We start from the raw sequence: 19,493 nt of genomic DNA on the forward strand, positions 1-19,493 counted from the left end.
GACGACGGCGGCAGATCTGATCTGATGAGGCGGCGGTGGATCTGATCTGATCGTTGCGCCGCCTCCTCCATCGGCAGATCTGATATTCGCCTCCTTCGATTTCAGCCATCGACAGATCTGATCTGATCTGATCTGTGCTGCACGTATGGCACTTATGGCACTAATAGTGCCATAAGTGCACACTTCCCCCTAGGGTTTAGATATTCCATTTAGGGTTTAGATTATTCATTTGGGGTTTAGATGTTCCATTTAGGGTTTAAATGATGTTGTTGTTTCTGTATTTGTGTTGATGACCATTTTACTTAGTTTTATTTTGAATTTCGTTGGCACTTATGGCACTAATAGTGCCATAAGTGCCAAAATGACTATTTTACTTGGTTTTATTTTGGATTTCCGATGGCACTTATGGCACTATTAGTGCCATAAGTGCCACTTATGGCACTAATAGTGCCATAAGTGCCTAACCCGACCTGGCACGCGACCCGCGTGCCTGATCCTACCCAGTCCGCCTCATTAAGGGCAAAAACGTCTAAATCAATAAAAATGGCCAAAATTTGTGTTTTTTCAATGTGTGGCCATAAATTGTGTTTTATGCTTCATTTTGGCTACTTCAAAATTTTACTCATTATAGTTTATAGATATTTTGATATATTCTACTAAACATGATATTAATATGACATATAATAAAAGATATTACAGTCAAATATATCACATCTTATCTCATACCGTCTACCGGACCAGCCCTAATTTTATTGGAAATTACTTCGTGCACCTCACTTATAATAACATATTTTTCCTTTTAGTTTGTTTAACTTATAATAACACATTATTCTTAATTTCCATACTCATTTTCATTATAATAGTCCATTACGCTACTATAAGATCTTAATATCCGTGCTCATTTTATTATGCATAACGTTATAATCACGGAACTCTGCCGTAGTTATCAGTTATCACAAAATGTGATAGTGTCAACAACATTTATGAATTTAATCCAATTTAGTGGAAGAGAAGCTATATTCATCTACATCTTTACACTTCCTACATAATACAAAACAACCTTTATCTGTATGTACAATTTTGTTCTCCCAAATTCAGGAAGAAGCACCAACGCCGGAATCCTTCACTACGACGACGTCAACGCCGGAATCCGTGGTGACGGTGAGGATCAACTGGTCCTAATAATGTTCTTGGCTTTGTAGGAGAACTTTTTGACTGACATGTTGTCAGCAAAGGTCAAGGGAAATTCCTCATCCTCCACCTCCCTTGGATCGGACCATCTACTCTCCTCGCTTCCTCGTTGCTCGTCAGGTTCCTCCGGTATATTTCGATACAAATATCTCAACATGAAAAGAGCTGTATCTGGATCTCTCCAGTAGTTTCTGCACACAAATATATCATCAAAAACTCATTCCACACCTTCAAAGATTGAAACAATTGTTAGCTTCACTACTTACGTGTGTGACCCGATAGCCGATATGTAAGGATGTCGAAAAGTTTTATCCTGCAACGCCATAATAAAAAGATAAAGACCAGACACCACGATCTGCTCGATTTTAAACTGACCACCCACTCGAGAGAAAAGGCAAAAAGTACGTACTTGCAATACATGATCAACTCGCCCGTCCACAGATCCTGTTAGTCTCTCCATCATAACAGACCCATAAGATCTCTCTCCTTTTTCTTCCGAAGTCTCACATTCCTCTGCAACCGAAATTCCAACGAAAAGGAGAAGGCCTTATGATTACCATAATCTACAAACAAGCAGATGAAAAGCAGAGGGAGAATATGTTTACCATCCTCACCATCGTTGCTTCTCGGTTCACAAATTGTCAGCACTTTAACCTGATCAAAGGAGCTTACAGTAAGATTCATAATAAAATTAAGCGACACACAAAATCTTGTAAACTAAAGCAATATATCAAACAATACTAAAATATGTATTAATGAATCAAGAAGAAGTGGAACATGATACCATAGAAGTCGGTATTCATATTTCTCTTTAGCACTTTTTATGGCTGCATATCCCACTTCTTGTTGATTCGTTAACACATTTTTGCACTCCTTTAGTGAAATCTACCCAATGTCCAACTACATCGTTTAAGATTCCGTTTAAGCCATATATACAGCACCGATTTCCACCTCAAGATTCATTCGCCAGAATGTTCATCGTGCAAAATAAAAAAACAAAATTAAATGTTCGTGTATTTAGAAGCGAAATTTTAAGTTCATGTGCAAAATCAGAAATGTGTGGAAGTTCGTGTGTTTAGGCGCTTAACCATTTATAAATCAAGCGACAGATAAAATCTTGTGAACTAAGGGGGCGGATGAGCCTTAATAGATAAAAATAGTAAGACTAATCCCTTGTTTACTTTGTTGGATTAAAACTTTGGGATATTCCAAAGCCCTTGATTATTTTTATCATGTAAGTTAGTTTAGCTTGATTCTTATCCCATCAAAAAGGTGGGATTGGAGTAATCCTACTCCTGGGGATAAAAATACTCAATGATCCATTTTATCAATCATGTAAAGCAAACACCTCCTAAAGGAATACATCAAATAATACCCACCCTAACAGCGGTCAGGTGATCCACAAAGGCTTGAGAACGTGCAGCTACTCCTTCTTTAAATTCCTGTACGGCGATGATGCATGAGCACAAGAGGCACGCACGTGCAACATCTATATAGTTTAAGAATCTATCTCTAGTATAGTGGATTACCTGATACCCCACATATAATCGTTTGCCACCTCGATGGTATGGTATAATAACAGGACGTTTGTTGTCATAATCTTTACAGATTAGTGGCTCTACTCTGTGTAACAGATAAGTATACCTCAATGAAGCTTGTTTGAAATATAAAGTAAGAAAATGTGATTATACATATATCTCTGTGTGTGTGTGCGCACGCGCGTCCAATGAAAATAAGAAAAGAGCAAAACCTCACCTATACGCCACAGGGTCGAAAGGATGAAAAATGTTAAACATCTGACGACATGCTGGCATTTCTTCATTAATATTTTCCTCTTCCCAATAATGTTTCCCTTTGCCTACCAAACAAGACAGCAGGATATGTTTTAGACAAAGATTCCGATTGATTAATTCCACTCAATAAATGTGACATAGAGACAAGCTAGGCTTTCTCTCGTATAACTTTTTCCTCCAAGATTCAAGAGATGAAATACTTCAAAAGGAGGTAAAAGATAAAAATGTAGGAATTTAGAAAAGGTAATATAAATCTCAAAGAGCTAGTAATTACCAATCCCAATACGAACATTACGAAGGGAGAGAAACACTCCAAGGGGAGAGCCCACAGCAAAGAATGTATCAACCTGACATCAAAATCAAGTTGTATTCATCAATACTCCTTAAAGCCCATGTAACAAAAGCAGAAGAAATAACAGAAAGTTACCTTGAATTCTAACTTTGTGTATCTTATTTGCGGGGTATAACTCTTCACAGAATCTCTACGCCCAACTTGAACACTATCAGGTTCATTAACATCACCTTTACCGATATGTGCATTCACTACCAGTAGTTCACATCAAATGCAGGAGATTTGACTTAGTATAACCATTTAAGTTTTAACATGCTTAAATCAGTCGTATACCACCTTGAAACCACACAATCCATACCTATATCAGCACTTCCTGCTTCAAATTGTTCGATATTTGATTTCAGCAATTCAATCTGAGAGGGAAGGGACTGGTTAGAAAGAATTAAGCTACAAGGACAAATTCAGAGAAGTATGAGTAACCACCTCTTCCCTAAGTGATTTGATCATTTCATCTTTGTCATTATCTGCGATATTCTCGCCACTTGGTTCATCATCACATGTTTCAATCTCACATTTCATGCTACTTAGGTTGCTTATCATCTCAGGTTTAGAGTATTCTCTGTAATTCAAAGAGTCAAGAGATTTATCGTGATTTTCATCTGAAATGAAGACATCATTTTTCTGCTGGTAGCTAGTATCATTAGTAGTTGATTCATCCGACTCTGACAATACAGGAGGACCAAACTGATTACAAACTCCTTCCACATGTTCTTCAACAAGGTCTGGATTCTCTGCATCACTGACGATGCTTTCACCTCCAGAGTTCTCAACCCGCTCGTGGCCCAAGTCTGAGGTGGGGTTGCAGTTACGTGATAAGTCATTCCCCATAGAACAATGTGCCTCACTTTTTTCTTGTTCCTTATCTGCATCACTGACTACACTTTCACCTCCAGAGTTCACAACCCTCTCATGTCCCACGTCTGAGTTGGGGCCTTCCCCAACATCGAAAGTGGGGTTGTTGTTATGTGATAAGTCATCTGTCTCGCTTTTTTCTCGTTCCTTGTACATCCACTCCATCGGGAATGGTGAATAAAGAGTATCTTGATGGCAAAGGATGTCATATGATAGAACACTTCCCAAAGAGTGACCATATATTGAAACCTGAAGAATAGATTCATTGATGAATGACCGAGTCCAAATAATAAGTTCAAATATTCAATTTGAAATCATTTAGAGAATGTTTCAATCTTCAACTAGCAGTGTACCTTTCCATTATATCCAGGGTTCCTCTTAAGAAACTTTAGATATAACCTGTTAAGTTGGTTGGATACCTGAACAAAACATGAGGGTGGACAAATTGATTAATGAATATTTCAAAATTTGTCAGAAACGCATTCCAGCTAATATCCTCACGAATGAGTAAACAAAATAAAGGCAGGAAGTAAAGAGAAAATATAATCCAATAAGAATATTTCTTGAGACAGTAAACACACCAAGTGGGAAGATAAACTGATGAAACTATTGGCTATGGTTAATAATTGTGTAATAAGAAGGGGTGTTAGTCAAGACCACTATGGTAATGAAGCTTTGGCAGAATCTATGCTAGCTTCTCAAATCAATTGAAAGCTAATAATAGTGTAACAGCATAGTTTTTTGCAGTTGCTTGCTAACTGAAATATTAAGCAAAAACTGGGAATACTGCAGTTAGTAACTATTACTAGACTCATGAAATACTACTGAAGAAACTAACTAAAATTTTGCATAAAGAAATAATAAGATATAGACATTCAAGATAAATAGAAAATCAGACAACAGCGTAGTTTGCAACTTGCCAAATCAAATGCATTTGAATTCTTAAAATTATATCAGAAGAAAACAAGAAACATAAGCCATCCAAAGATTTATGGAAACAAAGAAAACAAACACAAACACAAGTACATTTAAAAACAACAAAATAAATTAGAGGGTACCGAGTCAATAATATCCTGGCAATAGATAGGGCTCATATAGTATAAGACATCATGAACTGTTGCACTCAACATTGTCCGTAGCCCTCGCACACCATCTAAAGTGATTTTCTCAACTGCAGCTTCACCACTGAGAGTCAAGCCCTTTCTCCACTAATTAAGGAAAAGAAATAACAATTTATCATATTAAGGGAGCTAAACAGCACCAGGCTAGAATAATGGATGCATAACTAACAGTAGAAATCCAAACTAGCAAGCAACGCATAACGAACCAAGAAGTGCACTATAAAGTACCTGGCATGGAATATAAAGAACTCTATGAGTGCCACGTTGGTGCCAAGTCAGATGTCTTTCCGCAAGGCTTGCCGTGAGATGGCGAAAACATCCAACGTCATCCACCAAATTTGATTTCTCCAACCTTTGACCAATACCATGAACCATGAAAACTAAATGTTGCACAGGAACCTGCATAAAAAACACCACTTTCAGAGAAGCACATGCCGCAAAGGAACTAACCAAAGCTCTAAATTTGAGGAACAATTTAATGTCGATAAATAGAAAGAGAAAGTGCGTTGGTGAGGAACCCACAAATCCCTGTCAAATCATTACAGCCATTTCCAAGTCTTCTTTCTGTATACTAATTTGTGTATATTATTTATATATTTTTCTAAAGATCTGTTTTCTTCAGTATGTGGAAGCCAAATGTAATAATCCAAAGAAAGTCCAACTGCCGTGTACATAGAGATAGTCGTGCTAATTATGTTAACTAAATGTGTGACAAAAGATATGATAATACACAAATGTTTCCAATCTATCCAAGGACTTTCAGTGGCCTTGATAGGGGAACCGATCAACTCAGTCCAATTACTTTCGGGGGGTTGGGGGGGGGGGGGGGTTAAGAGCTCTTATAATGTGGCGATGGAAATCTAATAATGTCCATTTTTTTTCTTTTGGCATTTTATCGGAATGAACAAAACTAATTTTGAATCAGAGAAACACGTTAGCGGTAACTGAACAAACTCATATCAACAACTCTAACCAACTATTTCTCCCCTCCTGCCATTGCAAAGACTTGTATGGCGGACGGATCTTAGAAATTCTAGCCTTTTGAACAGCCACAATCATTTATTTTCTACTTCAATCTTCATGAACGAGGAAATTAAATATCCATGGTTCACTGTAACTTGGAGCGAAAACTGTAAGTATATACATGAAAATTCAGGATATATTAATCCATACAAAACATTGCTTGGCATACCTGCGAACAGTAATCATCCATTTCCTCCTCCTTCTGTTGACGTAATTCATCCTGAAACAAATTGCAAATTTTGTGATGCAATGAGACCAATTTAGCTAAGAGGATAAGAAAATGCTTTCCCATAAATTCATAAAGCAATGTGTTTGTATACAATAAAATTATGGTTTGAGAAGCACTAGCATTATTAGAAAAAAATTGCATATTAATTAAGGATCAAGAAGAGGGGAAGTTAAACGTAGAATGTGGAATTTGGTGTGGGGCAAAGAGAAAAGGTGATAGGATCATTTCCGATTTCAATCCTGAGACTAACTGTAATGATGTAGTGAATAGTTCTCTGTGATAGGATCTTTTGGGAGAAACAAAATATCTGTATCAGAACTAATATGAATTTATTAGAAATATTTTGCCATTTACTTTGAAACAACTTAGTATGTAACACCATTATTAAATGTATTAAATTCGTCTAGAGTTTGTGGGTCCTAACATGCTTGTTGTTTATAAACAACACCCCTCAATCTACAAATACCGTTTCTAACAAGTCTTTTAAGAGAAAAGACACCATTGATATAGTCAACTAAAGCAAGGAGACAAAAGATGAGCTAAGTTTCGGTAAAAAAACAACAGTTAAAATTATGGATACCTGTGTTGGTTTCTTTAACTCAGATGGAGCATACCCACGTCTTAGTTTAATGCCATTATGTCCAAGGTTTACAATGCTAGAAAAGCCAGAAGAATCAACACTCAGCCAGGCTTCCCATGTATCATCTTCCCCTGTGAAAAGGGCATGCAGTCCCTGCAACCAAAAGATTTATAATAGTTATAGATCCCTAATAACGAGTACAGAGAAATATTACTCCAAAATAGAAGGCCATACAGAGGTTGAGCCTTGCAAATCAACTCGAGCAGCAAAAAGACCTGATGGTTGGAAAGTTCTTCGGTGCCAAACCTGAAAAAGAAGCATTGCACTATAAAAATTGTGACAGAATAGGAAAGGAAACAAAAGTGACAACGAAAAATATGCTCATACTGTTTTCAAAAGCTTACTCAAATTGGATCCTAGAAGCGGAAAAAAAAAACAAAAGTAATTATACAGATTTCTCTGCAAACTGACAAAAGAGAACCATACAGAGAGTTGAAGAGCACCTGGCTTCGATATGCATACTCCAACTGCTCAGACACATCCTCACGGATTGGATGCCAATCAAGACCACCTTTACGAGCAAACCAGTGGCCTCGTAACACCCTTCGATTCTCTCCGTACCAATAAACTGGAAAACAATGCCGTCTGACCAAATCTACCTGCGCGGATGCCATTACTCAACATCATACACTTTCCTATTTGTAATGAACATTAGTCAACCACTAGGTTGGGGAGCTTCCAAGCTTTCAAACTATATATCTGGGATACAGATGAGACGAATATAGAAGAAAGACATAACCAGTTACAATATAGAAGAGTCCTCCTTTCGAGTGAGAGCTTGATACTCAGATTTCCACAGTTCAACCAACTTCACTTCAAAACCCAAGCACACACACGGGGAAAGAGAGGAAAGACTCTTTTAAAGCTACCAAACTTATATTATTTTAATTGGGGCAGTCAACATCTCCTCTCATTTCCAAAAATAAAGTTAAAGAAAAAAAATCATTCAACATCAATTTCATATCAATAATCTACAAGAAATCATGGACAAACATTAAAGGAATTACATGACAGAAGGAATTCACGATAACAAACAAGAGATTGCCAAACAAACTCATTTGCAAATGAACTATGAATTTAGGAGAGGCCAACAGATGAAAGGACTACCTCATACAACCCTCCCTTTACAGGTACACCAACTCTCTCTTCTTCAGCTGCGGATAGTTGGCGAATAGGACTCTCCGCAGAAAGCTGCTGGCCTGACTTGGAAATGATACAAGACTGCCCTCTAGGACCTTCACTACATTCTGCATATTCTTTCCACCAAGCAGAAAGCAACTCTTCCTCTCTCTGTGAATATAGCAGATATCTGTGAGCACAATACTCCATACATAAACCAATTTTCCAGTTTCAAAATGCAATGATCAACAAAAGAAAGCGAGATAACCAAATGAAGAAGAGGAAACTTTCTGACCTGCAAGAAAGATGCCTCTATTGCCAGTGAATCACGCACACCAAATCTGAAATAATCACCTTTCCCTACGACTTCGGTTCGAGGAACTGAGGCAGCAAGCTCTGACAAAAAGAAACAATGGAAGTAACATGATCAGACATAGTGGGATGGCCAACAGATACCTCTCCCTAACACAAACTTAAAGGCCCACTATCCCTCCTATAAAGATTGTCACATTAGGGCCATAGTGCAATCAAGGTCATTTCGGATAAGTTGGGTGTTAGAATCCAAATTGGTAACAAGTTTTATTGTTTATCAGCAGTAACTATAACTCTATAAGCTGTAGGTAGAGTTCCTTCAAGTTTTACACAATCAAATCAGTAACACTATAGACTAACCTCGTACTCTAAATCATCCAAGATTTCCCCTATTTATCAGTGATCATATTTCACCAGGGCAAGAGCAGAATATCACTAATTCATAGAGTTCCTTATGCAACCATAATTAGAACACAAAATAGAAAGAATATCATGAGAGATCCCTAAGAATTCTATCATTTTACTTAACATGGAAAATTATGGAATAGCAACAGCAATAACATTTATTCCATTTCTAACCACACGAGGTAATATATAACCACAAACGAGCACCTCAAATGTTCCAAGAGCTAACGTAATGCTGATGCAATTGATCAATCTACTTAACATGGTGAAGTAGAATAGCAGAGGCAAAAATATCAACTCTAATTATAACTACATGAGAGAAGATCAAACATAATAATGATAATGCAATTGATCAATCCACTCAACATGGTGAAGTATGGTATAGCAATGGCAAAACCATTCATTCGAATTCTGAATATAACCACCAAGTAGCACTTCAAAAGTTCCCAGACTAAACATAGTAATGATTGCAATACGATGGCATAAGCACGGAACAATCACAAATAGCAAGAACTAACCATTTTCCGCCAACGGAACCTTACAGAAGTACCACCTAAAGTCGCCGCCATCCGAGGGGCTCCTAGTGCGGGCAAGGTACTTCTGTCTGCCCACACACTGCTCAATCTCATGAGCCAACCTCCTTATATTCGATGGCGTATTCTTCAACATGTCTAGTGACGTCACCTCATCAACACTACCAGTCCCCAATTCCGACGGCATTGCTAACTATAAACAATCACTTTATTCGGATTAAACAGTGAATTATGGACTTCTCGTACTGATCGACAACTGATTCCACAAATACATATATCAAAAAAGATTCAAGAGTTGAAGAAATTCACCAACTGGATTTTCCTCTTTTCTCCTCTTTCTTGTCGCAATTCAGTGAAATTGTGAAAGTTATGGGCTAAAAGGGGTTAACTGATTCCATAACCCCGCGCCCAAGTTTATATAACTAACTCCTCCTTTTAATTTGAAAGACAAAGCATCCAATCTCTGAATCAAATTTCAGTTATAGAATAAATCTCCTAAGCAAGAGAAAATGTAATGGATTTTGGAGTTGCTTCAGCTGTACTCCATTTTTATGAAATCGAATAGAGGGTGAAGATGTTGATTCGTTGAACAGTGAATAGAGGGCTTGAATGGCATCTTCTGCTATAATCCCACCTTAATTTTGACGAATAATTTTTTTTTAAAGCAGACATTTCGAAGATTAAAAATTAATGAAAATTGAAGTAGTCTAGTAGAGACAGGTGTTGAGTTACCAGAGTTGGGGCAACACCAAATTCTAGAGGGCTCAGTTGATATTTATGGCATCTAAATTTAATATAGGAATAAGTTTTTTTCTTATTTTTGACAAAAAAAAAAGCTAGGATTAAGTTAATTGCGAGAAATATCACAGTATTTAAATAAAAAGTAAAATTCTTTATATAATTTTATAAATATTGTAATTATGGTATTACTTTTTTAGTTTTTCGCGATTACATTTCAAAATTTTCAGTATGTTACATTAGTAGGATGTTATCATTTTATTAAAAAATATAGATATGAATTTTGACGCATTGCCAATCTCACCGTCGAGAGTTGGCTCGAGTGGCAAAATTGAGACACTCAAAACCTATTTTGCGAGAGGTCTTAAGTTCAATCTCACCTTGCATGCGGATAATTTCTATTTTTATGTTTATGTGGGTAATTATCTCGTCTGTATGCAGATAATTTTATCATATGCAGAGAGGTCTTAAGTTCAATCTCACCTTGCATGCGGATAATTTCTATTTTTATGTTTATGTGGGTAATTATCTCGTCTGTATGCAGATAATTTTATCATATGCAGAGATCTCATCTTCTTACGAATTGTTTATTTAATTATATAATAGATATATATTGTAATTTTCAAAAAAAAAAAAGAATTGACGCACTAGATGCTCTAAATGAAGTGGCTACCATCAATGTCATCTTCGAATCTTTCAATCCAAAAAACTGTGAAATTGTAAAATATGCATCAAATTATAGCGCAGAGCAGCAAATTTAGAGTTATAAGAGGAAGAAGAGCGAGCAGCAAGTAGTTTCTGCATATTATTACTCAGATAAATTTTCACATCAACGTCTCCAACACATTCCACAAGATGCATAAAAGCAGCAGCAGATTAATTACAGTGCTCCGGCCCCTTCTCCTCAAACAGCAAGTGAAATCTCATCCCTTTTCGTCGTCGTCGCTGGCCTTAGTATCCTCCCTGTATGTAAGCGTTCAAGCGGTTCAGCTCCTCACGATGCTCGCTCACTACCGCACGCACCACATCCCCGATGGACACCATCCCAATCATCCCACCGTCGTTCACCACCGGAATGTGCCTGATTCGATTATCTGACAATTCAAACAGTTCAAGTTCTCGAGTTCGATTCTCTGCGTTTGGAAAGAAAACTAGTACCTGTCATCAGCTGCATTGCCTTGAGAACTTTAGTGTCTGGGGTTACTGTGATCAGCTTATTCTGCAATGAACGCAACTCTGTTAGTTATTGTTCAGAATCGGAGTGGTATGGTCGAAGCGAAGAAGAATACCTCTTCGGTCATGATGTCCCCGACTTTTGTCGACTTGGATGACCTTCCCTGGACTATGATTTTCCGGAGATAATCTAGATAACATGAACTTATAAGCACCGAAGACTGCTACAGAAACACGATACTCAACTCCGAGCAAGAATTTCATCCATTGAGGTATGATTTAGCATAAAAAATTCTTTGAAAAATCGAGTGATCACATTATCTGAACTTTTAGCATACAAAATTCTGCTCATGTATCACTTATCACAATAGTCTCAAAACCTAACCTTAAATACGACAACTCAACATCGTGCAACAAACACGAACCTCATGTAAAGACAACTAACGAGTAATTCTATATAGCGAAGATTCAATACGTTTTTAACAAAAAGGAAAGGTTGTAACTATTTCTAGGTGCTAGTTAAAGGCTAGATGTGCAAGAATAAAGGCATCAACAAATTCAAAAACTCGAGAAACTTGATAGTACTAAGAGAAGTACCTCTTTCTGTAATAATCCCGGCAATTGACTTCTGTTCCCCCGGTTTAACAACGACCAGAGCTCCCACATTGTGCTGAGTCATCTGCAGCAGGAAAAACGGAACGGGTTAGACATAAAGAACGACACCAACACAGATGAAAGATGCAGATGCATACCGACTTCACAGCATCGTACACAGAATCATCAGTGGTGCACCAGAGCCAGGATCCGTCAGCGCCCTTCCCCTTGGCGGTCAGAACATCCGCGATCTTGGTGCTTTCGAAGCCGTGCTCCTCAATGCGGGCAGCTGAGGTCGACTCGTGGCGCGAGTACATGAGGGCCCGCATCGCTGGAGGGACGACGCGCACATGCTGCAGGACAGCGTTCTTGAGCACATTACCGTTTGACAAGATTGCGTGAATTCCTCCTTGCATTGTGGCTGAAAATGAAACAAGAACCATCGCAATCTGATTCTTTCGGCGAAATACGCAGTTTTTGTAGCAAACACTAAAACAGTTCGTGGACAGATGTTACTGTCACACTTCTTTGACACGAGATCATAGGCACAAAACCATTGAAGAACATCAAGATAGGTGATTATTTGAATGGATGACAAACAAGGCAAGATCTAAAACTTTAGACAGCAGGCAGAAATTGCTAGAGAGAGAGAGAGAGAGAAGCATGACCTTCACAACCCACAAGAATGTCTACACAGAAAGCAAAACTGGTTTCCTATTTGCTTTATTCTCACTTCTAGTATCTACCAAACAAGATTAATGAGGCTTCAAATCTTCACTACCAAATCCAAGTCATTGCCAATGAACCTAACATATACATATACATACACATATTATGTATCTATTTGCAAGCTTCAATCATTTAAACATTTCGGAATCCAATCTACAAGATATCCTTGTACAAACTATAAAGGCTTGATTTCTCCAACACACACACAAGAATGAAAAATCCCATTTTAAAAAATCAAAAATCAAAAACAAAAAATCCACCTTACATTCAAACAGAGATAAATCTTCAGAAACTCTGTTCTCCCCAACACAAAAAAACACAGTTCACACAGTACACACACAAGAATGAGTAATCACACATAAAAGATTTCATAATTACACCCAAACACTGGAAAACTCATACACACAACCACCCACCCAAGTCACACACATACGCGGAGAGAGAGAGAGTGCCTGAAGTTGAGATTTTTGTGGAAGTGGGAGTTGGAACTCAGCTAGCAGAGTGAAGTGAAAAGCAAAAGTCACAAGAACAAACCCTATGCAGTTATAGCAGCCCCTACTTTCACAAAATCAATAGACCGCTTCTCTCTCTCTCTATCCATTATATAACAGAAGAAAGCCACTTGTCACCTGCAACGTGACTTGATCATTATAGTTTTGTTATTTTCTTATACTAGTATTTATTTATTTCTAAACATCAAAATTCTCTTTTATCTACAATTCTCGTCTCGTTTCATAGTGAAAAACACTTTTTCCAATTCTACTTAAAACGTAAAGATGCAATCTTTATCACACATAAAACAATATTGAATAATGAAACGGTTTGCATTGGAAGAATCCTTTAAATTTCTTACTTGATTATCAAGATCCTGTTTTTTATACAAATAAATCGCCAATTTGTAATTCTTGATTTGACATCACATTCCAAATTAGAAATAAGATTAGGACAACATGAATTGGTAGGAAAATGTTGATTAATGAAACAAAAACTCACCACCCCCAACAGACAATAAGTGGTGGGGACAATATTGCATTTTTATATGATACCATTATTTATTGAAGTTAACAATATCTTTCTTTCTTTTAATCATAGTACATTGTCACGTCGATATCAATAACTAAATTTATGGGGAATAATTAATTAGATTCAATGAATTCCGTCGCGTGTAACCTGCACCAATTTAGATCTGTATATTTTGTGTTGTGATTTAATTTCTACGTGGGTGTTTTATTACAGGAAATTATTCAAAACCAGGGAATCGTATACTCTTAACTCTTAAGTCCCGTTTAAGAAGAAATGGATTTTGTTTCTAAATTAATATTTCATTTTAAATTTTCATGATAAAATTACTGGTGATGTACAAATTTTAATTTTATTATTATCATCATTATAAATTACTTTTCTTTAATCAATTCTTGCAATAATTAGGAATTTAAAACTGATTTCCTCATATATGTGTTTTGAAAGTTGTACACTTTAACCGGAGGCTCGAGTCAGTATCGAGGAAAAAAATAATCATTATTTTAAGAAAAAAATAGAAGTACTTATTAGAAGCTTAAAAAGTAATTCCGATATACAGAAATTAGACCTAGACAAATACTTGATTATATGCTATATATAGAGGTGTGTGACAACTTTTTTTAATTAATAAAATAAATGTATTAAGAAGCATTTACTTTGAGGGATACGATAATTTGTTTTCTCAAATGATATATAGATTAATCAATTTATCAAAATAAATAATAAATTAACTTGGATTATTTTTATATATTCATTCTAACACTCAAAATAAACGTCCTCTAAAAATTTGTTGATATCACATTTAGTAAAATATATTTATAAAATAATCGGTTGGGGAGGGTGGGGGTGACGTAGTTCCTGAAGTAGACATCTTCATAATTAAAATTTATGTTCGAAAACAAAATACATAGCTAATAAATGAAAAGACCCTAATAAATGAAAAGAAGAAAGATAACGTCGATGTTTACAATATTGATTTAGTGGCAATTATTGAAGCATTTATGCAATTTAAGGTGGTGAGGCAAGTTTGGATAAGGGGTTACAAGTTACAATATTTTAATTAGTGGGGACCCATATATATAAACTATTTACCAAATCCATGAGTCATCTTGCACTCGGAACATATCCATTACCTCAAAGACATAATATATTAATATTTGAAAAGTAGGGATTCCATTATATCCAAACACAATATTAATCAATCGGTAGAGAAACAATCCCCTGTCCCAATCCATCACCATCATGATACAATATATTTATGATAATTCCCTACTAAAATATTATGATAATTTAAAACTTAAATTCAACTCTTCGGATGATTTCTTTGAATAAAAAAGAACTACTTGATGGTTTAAAATGAAAATAAAATTAAAAATAACCAAACCATACAAGGGGGAGTTCACCTAAATTTATAATGACGTAAGTTTATTAATCTGAGCCTAGAAATTAAACACTAGACTTAGGTTTACAAAGTAGAAAAGTCGAAATAAATTGGAAATTATATAAGCAATACCAACGCTTCACAAATAAGAAAGAAAAAAAAAGGACGAAATATAAAAACGTTGTTGCAAGCAAAACCTTATTGATGCAAACACAGAATTAACTGAACCAATAAATCTCTATTTCACCAACTACGCATAATTACTAACAAAAAAAATCTACATTGTTGATAGGGAATCAGTATCTCCAACCTGCAAAATCAACTAACAAGTGATTCTGGTTGTGATTGCAGCTGCTGCTGTTGCGCTGCTCACAAATAATGTCACTAACACTAAGAACAAAACTCGATTCTTCGATTCTTATCTAAGAGGAGAGAAATCCTGGACCAGACGACGAGCCTGTAGCAATTTGAAATGCGGAATAAATACTGTTTCCACTCTATTCTCCAACTGTCAGTCCGAATCCAAACTTGTAATCTTTCTTCTTGTGATCAATCTGTGAGAGACATTGTATATTATAATCGTGAGGAGAGGGGTAGAGATGATATTTATGAAGTGGGAGATATTGTTTAGTCCATTTTGAGTTTTATTCTCACCTCAGCAGAAAGAAGAAAATTAAGACCCATGTTAAATCGCTCTTCGAGGAAAGCGGCCACAACACCGTTAGAATCAATCTTGCCTCTCAGTCGGCACTGCAAAAAGAAATCATAGAAGTTTCTCAGAAAAGGACTCTATAGGATACATGCGAAGTTCAAATATAGATTTTCCTAAACATAGGATTCAGAATACATAAACTCTAACTTGCATAAGAGATCACAATATATTATTTATTAGAATAAATCAGATACCTAGAACTATTAATTAGATTTACTAGAACATTGTACCCAACTCATCAAAGCAAGCAATAAAGCGTAAAAAACTTCAATACAGACAAAGAGATATTACCTGGCGGAGGATATAATCATATCCGAAGCTGGCTGTAACATCTTTAGAAAAATAGTTGTACATGAAGTCTGAAGCTAGAGAAACCTAAAGGTTAAAAGGGAAATTTATTAATTGACAGAAGAAAGTCGCATATTGACATGATGACATACACATTCACTTCATGAATCAGATCCTACACCTTTTCAGATACTTTCTGGACATAGCTTAGAGCAACCATGCCAGTGCTGGCAAATTGTCCAGTTGCAACCTGGAAAGGAAGACCAAAAAGTAGTCGCACATTTTGAAATTAATATATGAGTGTATGGCCAGATAAATTATTACAGCATGTGGAAAGTTGCAGGGAAGTATCTACAATAGACTGAGAGGAAGAGAAGCAAAAAGCAGTTATACCTAGTTTGTGTTCACTACTTCAACAAGCATATAAATTTATTTCCAGAATTCACCACTAGTAAAATAACAAGTGTAGGATGTGAAACTGTTTGTTCCTTGTATGCATTAGTATGTCTATTGTTATCCTCTGCATAACATGCTATTTCTTTAACCAGCTGCCTCTAGCAGAACCAGATATCGCCACATCTCCACACAGGCACACATAATAAAGGGATTACATGTTGTTCAATTATTCACTGAACTTAACTTTTCAAATCAAGGACAACAGCCGTGCACAAAGATATGTGAATGCAGACACAACATAAAGTGATAACTCACTGTCCCTGCATCTCTGCTTACGGGGATAAGCATTACCAGCGTGATCAAGAAGATCCAGTGACATGAATTAGTTTGTATTACAATTTTGAGAAAATTTCACAATCTTGAAAAAATCAGGGAATCATTGATTTTTGCCTCAAACTTTTACTCACATTGATATATACAGAGATATTTCTATACACACCAATATATCACCCTTGGTCTTAAACACACAACTGAAACCGGTATGGAAGAAAATCTTAAAACAAAGTAATACCATCTTGTCAGTGTTGTAACGTCCAGCATATCCAATACCAGATTTCCTAGGCTGACCTGCCCAGAATACTTCACCGCCCAAGGAGAAATGAGGCGTAACACTCTGGAAAGAAACATAGGCTTTTGGAGTACTCACACTATTAGGATAAATAATTTTTAAGCTCATATTAAATATCAGATAACTCACCTGAATGTAACTTGCACCAAGTAAGGCTCCATTCCCCACCTGAAACTGAGTCCTGTAGTCCGACCCCTGTACAAATTTGTATGAGTATGCTATTAGCTTCCGGTTGTACATCATTTCGATGTGAAACAGGCATCAGATAAGTATAAAGCCTGTGATCTGGTACCATACATTAGTTGAAAGAATCCACATGCATGCACGCATATACGAATTATTTATGAGCCATACTGAAGAGTTAGTTAAATAGACATTACCTTATAGTCAAAGTTGAACATGCCATGCGACATATGTGGCTCATTTGTGAGCTACAAAAAATAAAAGGGAGAATATTTTATATAATTTGTAACCAAATAAACTAGTAAGAGATTCTCAGTTGTAAATTCTAGAAATGCGGCAAAAGTTGGATGGACATAGTATGCCTACTTGAGCATTGCCCTTGAGAGTAAGATTGTCAGTCAAATCACACTTCAACCTAGCATTTAATCTCCCATCTGTCATGACCCTCCCAAAAAGCATTAACTGCCAAAAAACCAAGATATGCTTCAATGGTCAAATCAAGCAACCCTGCTACAGTGACAAATAAATAGTGAAGTCTAGCTCTTTGCACACCTTTGGATCAATAAAATTGGCACCAAACTCATAGTTAGCAGTGGGAACTTTAATAGTTTCAGTTGACTGAGAAGGGATTTCTGTAGGTCCCATCATCACGCTGATGAAAATTGAAACGGAAAATCAATTAGCATTCTGTCATGGAGAAACGCCCCAATCTGGAAAAGAGTCAAACAGAAAATAACAAAAACTAAGTACAAGACTGAAGTAGTATGGTAAAGAAACCACGAAGCAACCTATGGCTGAGAGAAAACTTCTGATTGAGACCTTTAGTAAAATCAAAACGCATCCCCTCAAAGAGTTCTGGCTTCAGGGACACTGCCACAATAACCAATACAATCAGCATTCTGATTAAATTTCTTAATTCCACTAATTTCTTCACATAACCGTTTTCAGGAACACCAAATTAATTCAAGTAGTACTTATATGTAACCCGTACTCATTGATAAACCTATTTTTTCTAGAATAAGGAATAAGTTGACACTGAATACAACATCGTGTTTCCGCAAATGCATTGCAAGCTCAATGCTCTCTTCAAGAACTTTAGAAATACTATTAACTGTTAGTCAAAAAGTAAAATCAAATTCTTAGATACCCAATAAAGTTCACAATAACACTCAAAGTATTCGAGTTAGTTCCAAATGCAAATGAGATCGTGAGTCGTACATCTATTACAAAAAATGTGCTACATTCATACCCTACTTCAGTTCTAGCTAATTCAACTAACAATAGCTCGTGATCCATGCTAATTAAGTCGAGCAGAACCAAAGTGAAGCAACCGATTCTACCTCCGAAGTTGCTATAAAATCTACATAAAACGCCTCGCATTAACTTATCCGACAATAAGACAATAACGAATCACACCAAACATCACCAAAGAAAAACAACAACAGAATTTTACAAAAAAAAAAAAAAAAAGTCACGAACTGAGAGCTTCGCGATGAATCTCTTCATAAGGAATGGGGCAAGGGAGATTCAAATAATCCACTTTCACATGCTCGGCGGCGGTGGCCGGCGGTGTCGGTGATGTGGCAGGCGAAAGATGATCGGAGGTTGCCATTTCCGGTTTACGATTCAGATTCCAAATCTAGCTAAATCTAATTCAGATAACAGTGAAAAGAAGAAGAGCAAATTAGAATCTTCTTCTTCAACGCAGACGAAGCGGCTGTTTTAAGGTGATTCAACGGCAAAAACCCCTTTCCCTAAAACCACAAAACCCTTAACCCCTCCCGCACGATTTGGGTTACGACCCGACCCGTTTTTGGGAGTCACTCATTCTAGCTCTAGGGTTGATTTCATTTTTATTTTTAAAAGCCATGCCCTATGAAAATTTCCATTCCAACCAATCTATTAGTGAAATATAATTATTTTCCACTATTTTCTATTTAGAAAACATGATCATGATTTTTCATTTTATATTTTAGAGCTTAAGTTTTTGTTTCAGTTGAATTCCATTAAACTTATTCATTACATTTTCTTTCTTATATTTATAGAGTCTTTTATTACGTGTTCCTACGATAAAATAATGT

At 36.4% G+C, this 19,493-nt stretch overlaps 4 protein-coding genes across 10 annotated transcripts in view; 1 reads left to right on the top strand and 3 right to left on the bottom strand.

The window, feature by feature from the left end:
* Positions 1-19,493, top strand: part of LOC130992114 (nucleolar complex-associated protein 2) — an 884,658-nt gene that overhangs the window by 63,447 nt on the left and 801,718 nt on the right. The window lies entirely within an intron of this gene.
* LOC130992104 (phospholipase SGR2-like) lies at positions 881-10,331 on the bottom strand. 2 transcript variants are annotated; one of them, XM_057916599.1, is made up of 22 exons: positions 9,880-10,331; positions 9,556-9,763; positions 8,616-8,716; positions 8,309-8,491; positions 7,645-7,800; positions 7,376-7,447; positions 7,142-7,294; positions 6,502-6,552; positions 5,538-5,708; positions 5,247-5,396; positions 4,542-4,607; positions 3,760-4,437; positions 3,635-3,689; positions 3,412-3,527; positions 3,259-3,331; positions 2,947-3,049; positions 2,721-2,814; positions 2,571-2,633; positions 1,797-1,845; positions 1,601-1,704; positions 1,458-1,504; positions 881-1,382 (listed from the first exon to the last, which is right to left on the bottom strand). In XM_057916599.1, the coding sequence occupies exons 2-22, from the start codon at positions 9,755-9,757 to the stop codon at positions 1,169-1,171; spliced, it is 2,901 nt and encodes a 966-aa protein (XP_057772582.1). In that variant the 5' UTR covers positions 9,758-9,763; positions 9,880-10,331; the 3' UTR covers positions 881-1,168. The 2 variants fall into 2 exon arrangements, with proteins under 2 accessions (XP_057772582.1, XP_057772583.1); XM_057916600.1 differs by having other exon boundaries at positions 1,806-1,845; positions 9,880-10,315.
* Positions 11,091-13,861, bottom strand: LOC130992174 (CBS domain-containing protein CBSX3, mitochondrial-like). 5 transcript variants are annotated; one of them, XM_057916721.1, is made up of 7 exons: positions 13,798-13,861; positions 13,257-13,433; positions 12,234-12,496; positions 12,079-12,160; positions 11,598-11,671; positions 11,467-11,527; positions 11,091-11,402 (listed from the first exon to the last, which is right to left on the bottom strand). In XM_057916721.1, the coding sequence occupies exons 3-7, from the start codon at positions 12,489-12,491 to the stop codon at positions 11,260-11,262; spliced, it is 618 nt and encodes a 205-aa protein (XP_057772704.1). In that variant the 5' UTR covers positions 12,492-12,496; positions 13,257-13,433; positions 13,798-13,861; the 3' UTR covers positions 11,091-11,259. The 5 variants fall into 5 exon arrangements, with proteins under 5 accessions (XP_057772704.1, XP_057772703.1, XP_057772700.1 ...); XM_057916720.1 differs by having other exon boundaries at positions 13,658-13,805; XM_057916717.1 differs by lacking the exon at positions 13,798-13,861 and adding an exon at positions 13,658-13,756 and having other exon boundaries at positions 13,257-13,444.
* On the bottom strand, positions 15,424-19,291 carry LOC130992154 (mitochondrial import receptor subunit TOM40-1). 2 transcript variants are annotated; one of them, XM_057916682.1, is made up of 11 exons: positions 18,892-19,291; positions 18,201-18,282; positions 17,965-18,064; positions 17,779-17,874; positions 17,610-17,660; positions 17,359-17,424; positions 17,173-17,274; positions 16,387-16,455; positions 16,209-16,292; positions 15,860-15,955; positions 15,424-15,759 (listed from the first exon to the last, which is right to left on the bottom strand). In XM_057916682.1, exons 1-11 carry the CDS (start codon positions 19,022-19,024, stop codon positions 15,703-15,705), a joined length of 936 nt encoding a protein of 311 aa, XP_057772665.1. In that variant the 5' UTR covers positions 19,025-19,291; the 3' UTR covers positions 15,424-15,702. The 2 variants fall into 2 exon arrangements, with proteins under 2 accessions (XP_057772665.1, XP_057772666.1); XM_057916683.1 differs by having other exon boundaries at positions 17,965-18,122; positions 18,232-18,282; positions 18,892-18,954.

The sequence above is a fragment of the Salvia miltiorrhiza genome, chromosome 7 (genome assembly GCF_028751815.1).
Source record: "Salvia miltiorrhiza cultivar Shanhuang (shh) chromosome 7, IMPLAD_Smil_shh, whole genome shotgun sequence".
Classification (NCBI taxonomy): domain Eukaryota; kingdom Viridiplantae; phylum Streptophyta; class Magnoliopsida; order Lamiales; family Lamiaceae; genus Salvia; species Salvia miltiorrhiza.